The sequence below is a fragment of the Arachis duranensis genome, chromosome 7, assembly GCF_000817695.3.
Source record: "Arachis duranensis cultivar V14167 chromosome 7, aradu.V14167.gnm2.J7QH, whole genome shotgun sequence".
In the NCBI taxonomy this organism is placed as follows: domain Eukaryota; kingdom Viridiplantae; phylum Streptophyta; class Magnoliopsida; order Fabales; family Fabaceae; genus Arachis; species Arachis duranensis.
The window spans coordinates 78,453,149-78,464,585 of NC_029778.3; the positions used below are offsets into that span (position 1 = coordinate 78,453,149).

The window sequence follows — 11,437 nt, forward strand, 5'->3', positions numbered from 1 at the left end:
TTCAGAAATTATTTTTTACACAAGGGAAAATGATGGCCCAAGATTCTGCGAATCTTGTTATATCTTAACACATAAGGACTTGGAAAGGGAAGATCCTAGGATAATGACAGCATTGAATCTTTGGCAGTACTTTATGTTCATATGTGCGTTTTACATCTTTAGTCCTATACTCCCTTGCTTGGAGTTGGAGAAATTGTTAGCATAAGTTCCTCACACCTCACACCTTACATAATTTATACATATTTTCTTTCTTCCATAATTGTATATTAAACATGCAATTGTTTAATAAATCATCAAAACATACCTTTGCATTCCAGAAAAGAACTTCATTCAGGCCCGTAAGCACCACCACAACACCCATGTTACCGCAAAGAAAATAATGTTCCAGTGTATCCTTTCTTCCTTCCTTCTCTTCACATCAGCGTACATACAATGATGCATTTGTTCAAGTATAGTGACGAAAGCAATGCACTCTTAGATCTTCCATGTAGCACGATGCTTGACGAAGACTACAGAAAACACTAAGGAAAATATATAGAGATATAGAAAATGCATGCGTTGTTTCTTCATATTTACTAGTTGATTGATGTTCATCGAGAACTAAATTTTGTTTATTTAAATGGTACATAATCAACAACATTTAGCTCTAAATGATGATTACTAAAGAATATATTTATTTAATATTAAATAGTATTTAATTCTCTTTATTTATTTCTATTGAAATAATAAAGCGCTTTGAATATTGGGAGTTAATTATTTTAAGAAATTTAAGAAAGAGTAACAATAGATAAATCATAAAAAGCAATACAAGTAATTTTTTTTTTGTATGAAGGGTTGGGTAGAGAGCTTGAGCCCAATAGATGTCCAAGTTACTACTTCCAGCCAAAAACAAAGCCCATACATATATAAGAGTCACAGACAAAGACATGCTTAAAGCTTTTGATGGAAAACATTAAAATATACCATCCCATAACATGCTGAGCCTTTCTGGTATATAAGACCCAACATACAACCAAATCATACAGTTACGGACAACCTTTAACTATAAGTTATTGAATCATCTATAGAACACGTAATTACATTTATCAGTAAATATTTTCTATAAAAATGAAGAGAAGGAATACAGGGTTTTTTTGGACACTGTAGAAAACAATGGAACGAAAAAAATATGAAAATAGTGAAATACTAAGCCTGATCTGTTAGGATTTCTAAGCTACCCTGGGAAACAATTTCCACGTGAATGTTGACCAATGAAGATGAATGGTTTACTCTTCAGCATCTAGAACAATTACATTAGCACAAACCTAAATTGTTAGGCTGCATCATAGTACATATATGATTCTTATTAGCTGATTCAGTCCATGCAATTGGAGCTCAAATCCACATCCACAGGCAAATTTAGATCAGGGAGCACCAAGGTAGATTCTTTTTTACTCATCTCTTGTGATTTGGAACAAGAATTTAGTGGACAAACATATGAATGGCCATCAATAACCTTATGTGTAACAGTTTTTGGGGACAGAGAAGTTGATGGATGGCACTGAGGTAGGTCAACCACACCTTTCTTAGACTCCTCGTAGATTTTAGTTGGTTCAGAGTTCCGTTGCGACTCCAAATCAAGCTGTTGCAAAATGTCAAGTGCATAATTAACATGTATCTAGCTACATTTGTTCTCATTAAAAAATATTGTAAGATTTCAAATATGGATGACAAAGTGATTCAGAACAACATGGGAAGGTCACCTTTAATCTCTTTAAGCTTTCATTTGTGGCTCTATGTTTCTCAAGTGTGAGACGCAATGATGCAAGTTCCTGTTCCAATATCGAAATAACGTTTATAAACAAACCAAATATGTGATAAAAAAAAAACAGGATGCGCCTGAATCGTACATTTTTCAAGCTTCTCCTTTCTTTGAGCAACAAAGTCTCCTCCTCTTTTAGTTCAGCTAAAGTCTGCAAATAAATCAACAAATACTAAGTCAAAATGTAAAGTAGCTCATTATTCTATTGGGTTGGAGCCAGGCCCAAACAAACTCAATTTTACATAGAAATCAATAGCACTTTGCTTTCGACATACTCAATGAAAACATGTAAAATATGTATGTATCAACATTTACCTTTTTTCTTCGTGACTTTTTGGTAAGAGCTGTTTCGATTGGATTTGCAACCTGCAATATATAAAATACGGAATTTAGGGTCTTGAAACATTTTATCATATTCTCAGAAAATGAAAAAAAAAATGGAGTGAAGTGAGGCAGCGGACCAATGTTTAGGATTTAGGTAGGATAGGAGGGTCCAGTTGTGCAATGGACATTGATGATTTTTATTATAATAATAAATAATAAGGGGAGTGGAAGGAGATAGAAAAGATGGCGTTAAAGTGAAACGAAAAAGGGTGGAGTAGTGAGGGTAAGCGTGCCATATTTGTTTCTCTCTTTCTGTGAAGTGCAAAGTGGCAGACTGCAACAGAGACTGGATCTGAGGTATTGAATGAAAATGTCAATGACACCCTCCAGAGTCCCCAGACATTGAGATCGAGAGAGAGCGTGTGTATTGTGTTATATATTGATGGTTTGGTGTGTAAGAAAAGTATGTGAGCTCACAATCTGCCTCTACACACAAGAAATAAATGAAGGTATTGGCGTAATGCATAATTGCATATCCATAATCCATTATAATAATAATAAAAAATGAAAGGATGGATTCCATGGACAGCGGTGAGCGGTGACTAATAAACGCCAATAACTAACCAGCCAGCTTAGTTGGTGGCAGTGACATTATGGTCCCCCCTTCGCTCTTTGTTTATCAGCTACCAAGATCCCTATCTTCTCTCGTCCAATCATAATTTCATTTTGTTAACCACATATTCGTCTCGATCCCAAAAAACCACAGATTCTCCCCTTTTGGACCTTACCCCACCAAGCATAAAAAGACTAATATACCACCATGTTTTTCCTTTCTTCATAGGATAACAGTTCCCATTCAAAAAAATAAGGACTTGCTACTTTTGACTTTTGCCCATGCATAATACTAATAATATTTTTAATTGCTGTGATGCAGATACCTGAACAAACGTTTCTCGTATGTGAAACGACGACGCAGACCCCTAAATGAAGTAGAGAAGGTGCGGCCACAGGTAAAGCTACAGTAGGGGAGGTGACACCACATGAGTGCTCCAAACCTAATAATACACAAGAGCATTCCAAAGTGCACAACCACTACAAAACAAGCAGCAGTCGCAAGAGCTATTTTGCCTTTCCCACGAAAACATGCCACCAAAAATGCACTTGTAGTTGTGGTGCTGCTGCTCTCCTCATATTACATAAATACCCCTCATACATTTAATATTTATCCACCTCCCTATCAAACCACGAATGCCACACTGCAACAATAACATCCCAGTTTACACTTCACAATCCCACAAACCTTTTTTATTTTTTAACCTTCTCCGGACACGGCCAGAACATATCCCCGAGAGACGAAATTGCCCTCGAGAAGGAAGGTCATTTGCGTAATTTGAGATGAAGAGCGGCGAGGAAAAAACGTGAATAAGATTACAAGAGTCATTGAAGCCTCTGACTCCTTGCGTTGAATCAAAGTCTCTCCTTTCCTTTCCAAAATTAAGAAATAAAATATAAAATACATTAACAGTTACAAAAGGGTAATAGGTTGAACTTTCCTGACGAAAGAAAGAGAAAGAGAGAGGAATAAAGGTAAAGAAGATGATAACACGGCGTGTCCTGCGAGAGTAGGTAGGCACCGGTTCAAATCTGTGTTGAGAAGATGATAAGGCGAATAAAGCCAGCTCCGAAAATGGTTTGATTTGAAAAAAAAAAAAGCAAAGAGGCGCGATCGGACCAAAGGCTGAGCTGAGTCTGATGAGTGGTGAATGGCATTTTCGTCCATCCATGATTCAAAAAAATATAAAGTGCGAGTGGCACTTAATTGGATGCCAACATAGTAAAAGAATAAGGAAAAGAAACAGAGACAAAGGTCAGTTCCCTTCCCTTCCCTTCAACTTATGCACCGCGTTTAGCGAGCACCTCATGCACACAGCATACCCACAGAATTAAAAACATAACAAGGAATACGGCTGAACTCAAACTAACAAAAAGGAAGAGAGAGAGAGAGAGAGAGATGAAGCGTGGAACCTTAGATCTCGAGGTATGCAGGTGTTTGGTTGGGCGGCTGGACTCCTCATAGCTATCTAGAGTGGCGCCTCCTCCGCTTGCTGAGGTGGTGGCGCTCCAGGAGAGAGGGGTGGTAGGACTGGCTCTAGTTGTCTCCGCTTTATTGTGGCGGGGAACGCACTTGGAACGGCGCTGACGCACGCTCCACTGCAGGTTAAGAGAGGGAGGTGGCGGCGGCTGTCGGGCTTGGTGGAGTCGGAGAAGGAGGTCGACGACGAGAGAATCGTCGGCCATGGCGATCTTAACCCAGTTATCATGGCACATGTCTTGTGGAGCGTGGAAGAGGGTTGATTGGAAGAGACAAGAGGTGGTGTGTGTTATGGGAGATATGGGGATGGTGGGTGTCGTTGGAATGTTAAATATATATATAAAATAAAATAAAGGAAAAAGGAGGTGTGGATTTTGGAAGGTTTAAAGAGAAATGATGTGCCTCCCTCGGTCTCTCATCTCTCGGTGCTTCTTACATGAGCAAGGGAGTGTGTGTGTGGGGAGAGACACGGATGATCTTTTTTATGAAAGGAAAACCCCAAAATGTCCTCTTACTCTTCTTTCTCTTTGTAATTGTCTATCCTTACAGATGTTGTATTCTGTAGATCGTCCCTATTTTCTCTCGCCTCTCTGGTCCCACCTTCTAGCACACGTGTCAAACCTCAACCACTACTTTTTTTTTCTTTGCTTAAGACTTAGATGCTAAATAATTATAGGTGAGTTTTTATTTTTTTATTATTTATTAAATAATTTGTTATACACAAATAATTTACCATACTATTACACATCTAAAATTTTAATCAATTAAATCTAATTAAATTTGCTTAAATTTAATAAAAACAAATCACATAACGAACACGTGAATCACATCTAAAGAGTTTTGAACTATGAGAATTTATTAAAAAATAATACTAAAATATTTTATACATAACATAAGAAATTTTTTAATTTTAATACTAAATTTTTTTAATTATGATATATATTCTTATTAAAAGAGTAAAACAAGAATTATAAAAATGTAAAAGAAAGAGAAAAAATTTTAAATTATATAAAATTTATCAAAAAAATAATACCGAAACTTTTTAACTCTGATATATAAAATTTTTTAATTTTGACGCCGAAAATTTTTAATCGTAACATTTAAATTTCTTAATTATGTCATTTCTAACTAAATGATGCACTTTTTTTATTATTAAACTAATTAGATGTTATTGAATTCATAAATAAAAGGTTTAGTCATTTATATGTCGTTTATAATAAATTGATATATTCTATTATTCTAAAACATATTTAAATGTATTTTGTTAGTTACGTGAGTTAAACTTTTGGACTTGTAAATCTTTAAAGATTTATTGTGTCATTTTTAAAAAATGTACTAATCATTTCTAACTAAATGATATATTTTGGTATTACCAAATTAGTGGTTTAAACTAATATATAAGATGTCACAAAAAAACTAATATATAAGAGATTTAATAATTTATGTATCGTTTGTAACAATTTAATGTGTCATTTGAATTTAAAATATATTTAAATATATTTTATATTTTTGTGTCATCCACTAATTTCCGTGTCATTTATTAAACTTTTTTATGTCATTCATAAAAAAATTATGTGTCATTTACAACTAAATAATGTGTTTATATTATTGTTAAACTAATTATATAATATTTAACTACAAAGAAATCAAATGAAAAAAAAAAGAGGAGAAAAAAAAATAGTGGTGGTGACGACAATATTGAAAGGAAAAGATGAAAAAAAAGAGAAAGATGGATTGTGGTGTATATTTTATTTGATTGTAGAGTGTTTTGAATAATTTAATAAAAATATATTAAATTATTAAATAATTTTTAAATATTATTTCTATCATTCTATGCAAATATATATTTGTAAATTGTAATTGTATTATTAGTTATTCATTATATATTCCTATTTCCCAATCAGCATCGGGCGCACGATTTATTACAAATTAATACATTGCAACAAAAATCATAGCTTCCTCATCCCCCACTAGCAACTACGCTTTTATTTAATTTTCACATTACCATCCCCACCGGGTATTTAACCACTTTTGTTTGCATTGTGAGCAAATGACAATTGCATAGTACTATTTACTTATCTCTATGATATAATCGACTGTTCATTCATATCATACCACCATTAATATTTAATACTACCACACAAATCATGCTCTTCCATTTCTCTCTGCTTTTCTGTGGTCATGAATTGTGTTGTTAGAAATAATAATCTCTGCACACTCGAAGAACATGTGGACTAATCAGATGACGAAGTGAACTTAGGTTATCTGTAGTAGTGGGCAGGAGTTGCGGCTATAGATAGATTGGGACTCCGTTAACCCTTTTCTTTATTAAAACTTTCTGGCCTTTTTTTTGGCGTTAAAGGAGTGTATAGGACAATTCTCTGGCGTCCTATCATCTCTGATGGTACTTCGTACTGACTACTAAGTGTGACCCATACCTCTATGGCTCATAAGACTCGAGAATGTAAGCAGTTAATTTTTGCAACGGAACTTAATTACCCCATCCCTCTCGGCATCTACCATTGTTTGTTTCAACTTTGAGAAGTCATTCAATCCTTTTCTTTTTTGTTTCAATAAAACATGATAGTGTTGTTAGTTGGTACATACGTAAACTAAAGAAAACCAATAGATGAAGAAGAGTTACAAGATAAAGTAATGCAAGTCCAGCTAAAGTATTGAACTGCCCGCCATTTGTAATGCACGATTTTGATATCACTTAATTTTAAAGTTATTGACTACAAGTTCTTGTTCTGTTTATAAATGAGTTTGGGTTTAGAAGTGCAAGTGAAGCAATTGATTCTTAAATTTGGTGTTACTCATTTATCTTTTAAAGAAACTGCATTTCTATAACAATCATATACGAGGGAAAGCCAGTGAAATTTGCTAATATTACTAAAATAATGAGCACTTGTATAACTAATCAGCAAACAAAAACGTCATGTGAAAACAAAAAAAGTTATCAAATTAATCTTCATATGTTTGTGTATAAATATATATGATATTTAATTTATTTTTAATATATATTTCATATTTTAACATATATTCTATACAGATAATTAATTTAATAGCTAAATTTTAGTGCACATGTAGTATAACTGCATAATTATATATAAATTCCGTTTGAAAAAGGGTTAAGTTAAAGTTGATTGAGAATTATTGGGTTGTGATGAATGTTTTAATTTTTCAGCAATGGGTTAGGTTAGGGTGAGCTGAAAAACCCTAACGAACTAACTGAAGTGAGGTGCTTCACTCGAATAGGTGTGTCCTGAGACGATGGCTCTCTCCCTCACACTCAGAACCAGACTCAAATGGAACCCTCTCACTCTCACCCACCGCTTCTCCACTTCCAGCTCCGACGGCGGTAACGGCGACTCAACTCCCAAGTCTCCCATGTCTTCTTATTTCAGCGACGTCAAGGACAAGCTCAAGAGAACCCGCCCCACTAATTCACCCTTCGCGAACCCCTACCCGCAAACCCCGTCATCCGCCGCTTCCAAAGTCAACTCCCTCGATGAAATCCGCAAAAACCTCTCGGAGTTCCGCCGCCGCACGTTACCCCCTCCACCTGGCGCTGGCGAGCCCTCCTCGTCGGGGCAAATCTCCTTTCAGGAGATCTACAACAGAAAAGTCTCGGAAAAGTCCGGCGAATCGGCGCCCGGCATTGGGGGAAAGATCTCCTTTGACGCGCTCCGCGAGAGCGTGCAGAAGATTAAATCTAATCCGAACAAGCAGGGCGGCGATCGGATGCCGTTGTCGGCGTTTAGAAGCACCATGAAATCGGGTCCTTCTGATTCCGCCTCAAGCGGCTCTTTGATAGGCGGGAGCGGGGAGTTGCCGACGTTTTTCTTGAAGGAAATGAACGAGAAGAAGGGCTCTGGGTCCCCGGTGACGGGGTTTGTGAAGATGTACAGCTTTCCAGAGTTGGGGGAGAAATTGAGGGCGTTGAGGGCGGAAGGTGGGGAGAGAGAGGGGTTCTCTATTGCGGAGTTGAATGAAAGATTGGTGAAACTGAGGAAGCTGGAGGAGATGGAATCTCGCTCCACTCTCATTGGTGTCGGCATCCAACCATTGCAAGAGAGCTTGATTGTTCTGGAGCAAGCTAGTAAAGAAAAGCGTACTCATCTTTTCTTCCTCTTTGATGTTATATCTTCATTTCTTCCTTGTTACTCTGATCCTGATCATGAACCCAATCGAATTTGTTTTCCTCCGTTTTATGATTTATACCAAAAGATTTACCTAATTCTATAAACTTTCCAGAGCAGAGGTTTGATATGCTGGGTCATTTGGGCGGGAGGCCAAGCTTCATGATGGATCCTCCTAAAGAGAACCTTGTTGAAAGGGTCAGTATTATATTTATTTATTTATATTGGTTCTGTGTTCTGTCCTATCTATGGTTTACCGTGCTGTCTCTACTTCCATATTGGTGATGCGAGTTTTCATGTCTCTGTTCCAAATTGCAACATTGCATATTACCATTGCTGTTTGTCGAATGGGTCCTGCACTAATGAAAATGATCGTGCTCATGTTGCATTATTGCTTATGCCCATGTCAAATGTATCATTTGCCATATGATGATCCTTGTTGATATTTGTCATTTAGTCTGATCAAGTTTCAAATTTCTCGTGACATCTGTGCAAGATAATTTTTTTTTTAATTTTAAATTTTTATCATGTATGCTTAGTAATGACCAAATCTACAAGGAAATGGGAGCAATGTTGGATTCGCTCTGCATTTGTTTTCGGTTAATTAATTCAAAATAGCCAACATAACCCTTCAGAGACATTGTCACTGGTTCTGGAGTTAATGTTGCATTCGGTCCTGCTGCATTTTGGCCTTCTTGAAAGAGATAACCTCCATGTTTAATTTCCTGAACAATTATAGGCTTCTGTCTTTCCCTCATTTTATTCATTGTATCTTTGATTATAGCCTCTGCTTCTCAAATGTCAATCCCTATTGTTTATTTATCATTCCTTGTTTTATTTATATTGTAAAAATCTTGGGTTCTGCTGATTCTATTTTGAACTAAGATGCATAGGCATTAGTATATTGAATCTGATTTTATTGCCTAACTTTTCGATGAAGTAATTCGTGTCATAATATCATGTGAAGCACTTCTAGGATCATTGGTGTGCCATATCATTGAAATTGAAGGTTCTTTTAAAGAGCTATTGATGTTCTTGTTATGTTGCTTTAAAATTTCTCTTCCATAAAATTAACTTTGTTGTTTCAGTTAACTGATTTTCTCATTACGTTTATTTCAGTACTTCCATCCAGATAATATGTCCTCAGCAGAAAAGTTGAAAATTGAGCTAGCAAAGATTAGAGAGGAGTTTAAAATGTCAGAGTCTGATTGTGGATCTGCTCGTGTTCAAGGTAAAGAAAATTATTTGACTTATTTATGCAATTTACTATGAAGAGGATCCAAAGGGAAGATAACTAGAATAGTGAGCTTGACTTTTACTTCAATATAGGTCTTGGTGAAAGTTGAAGTGATAGTTTTGAATGTACATTTTACATGGGATTGGGAACTAATGCTCTACCTCTTTTTCCTTCTTGCAGTTGCACAACTCACAACTAAGATTAAGCATCTATCAGCAGTTCTACACAAGAAGGTCAGTTCCGTTTTTGTATGTGAATATCCTTGATTCTAGTATTGAAGATAACGTGCAGAAATTGCGTGCATACTGCTGTTATTAATTTACTTTCTAAATAGTTAACAATATTAGTTCGTGACTCCATTTGATCTTTCGAAACAGAGGAAATATACTGTGTTCTTTAAACTTAGATTAAGATTGTTTCCCCATAGAATTGAGTTAGTGAACAGTTATTTCCCTGTTCAATCGTTTCAGTATGTGTTATTGACTATGATTTAGAGGGGTGTGATTCGATTTGTTCCCAATGATGTTTTCAGGATAAGCATTCTCGTAAAGGTCTGCTAGCAATGGTTCAGAGGAGAAAAAGATTACTGAAATACCTTAGAAGCACCGACTGGGATTCGTATTGTTTTGTTATTTCCAAGCTAGGTCTACGTGATAATCCAGATATTAAGTACTAAAGAAATCTCTTTTCTGTTTTAACTTTTAAGATAAGAATGATATTAGTTCAGATCCATATATTATTTTTAACTCTTCTGTGGGTTGTTTTAGTTTCCTCTGTTTACTATTGAAACAATGAAGGAAAAGGAAGGAAAAGAAGACCCAATTGTATTGTTTGGCTCCTTCCTAGAATATCCCTATGTCCTTAGGTTTATGATGGAAAACAGAAAGTCAGTTTTGGAACTCATCAATAAGATTCTGCTACAGTTTTCTTTACATGATGAACCCAATTTTGCAACATGATAATCACATCGCGTTCCCTATTTACGTTGAGTCAGCAATGTTTGAAAGTTGGCATAGTTGAGGGTCTACAACATATTAAATTTGGCATAGTTGCCGTCAATACCTCGGTGTAGGTTCGGGATACTCCCTTGTTCCACAGTCCGGGGCTATTTAAACTAACCAATTCAGAATTCTCCGATGTACTAGTATTAGCAATAGCAAGTGCATCTTTGATGCAGTCATCAATTCTCCCGAGAGGCTACAATTGCCGCGAGCAAACATATTAATGACGAGGAAGGCATTTTTGTTTTTGCTATGCTACAAATACTTTACTTGTTCTGCTATTCTGCACAAGCCTGGCTGAGGAAGAATTACGAAGGGTAAAAATATGCGGATTGGGTTACCAAAATTTTAATAATAATAATAATAGACAGGACATCCTATATAAGTATAAAAAATAGACGGGAATGGACTTTTTTTTCCACTTAAAGGATACTAGATTAAGACTCGAGCGTTATGCAGAGAATTAAATTAATTATATTATATGGTATAAATTTAAAAATGATATATGCAGACAAATGGGAAAAAATCTATTTTCAAAACTTTAAGATACTTTGTTTATTATTTGGACAGAAACGTGGAAAGTAAAAAACAGAGAAAATCTAGCTAATGAGATATATGTCAGTTACAGGATTTTCTCATTTTCAGTCAGTAGCTCCTAAATCAAACAGAAAAAGATGGACGAGTGAGTTTTTAAATGGTTGGTCATGGTTCTTGAAAGCTCGTTGTTACGGGCGGCTTCACCAATGGAATTGGAAGTGGCTCGTGTGGATTACCGGGCAGTTCTGGAGGCATCGGCGGCGGCAACAGGATGTGTGGTGGTGAATATGATGCGAACGGATC

At 35.9% G+C, this 11,437-nt stretch overlaps 2 protein-coding genes across 2 annotated transcripts; one reads left to right on the plus strand and one right to left on the minus strand.

Annotated features, from left to right (window-relative positions):
• Nucleotides 1-1,081: 1,081 nt before the first annotated feature.
• On the minus strand, nt 1,082-4,696 carry LOC107459892 (uncharacterized). Its single transcript, XM_016078195.3, has 5 exons — nt 4,151-4,696; nt 2,117-2,167; nt 1,890-1,952; nt 1,743-1,811; nt 1,082-1,621 (listed from the first exon to the last, which is right to left on the minus strand). The coding sequence occupies exons 1-5, from the start codon at nt 4,451-4,453 to the stop codon at nt 1,355-1,357; spliced, it is 753 nt and encodes a 250-aa protein (XP_015933681.1). The 5' UTR covers nt 4,454-4,696; the 3' UTR covers nt 1,082-1,354.
• A 2,686-nt stretch (nt 4,697-7,382) lies between these two features.
• LOC107459844 (uncharacterized) lies at nt 7,383-10,528 on the plus strand. The gene is made up of 5 exons (XM_016078134.3): nt 7,383-8,331; nt 8,475-8,557; nt 9,479-9,590; nt 9,777-9,829; nt 10,129-10,528. Exons 1-5 carry the CDS (start codon nt 7,491-7,493, stop codon nt 10,270-10,272), a joined length of 1,233 nt encoding a protein of 410 aa, XP_015933620.1. The 5' UTR covers nt 7,383-7,490; the 3' UTR covers nt 10,273-10,528.
• Nucleotides 10,529-11,437: the final 909 nt, after the last annotated feature.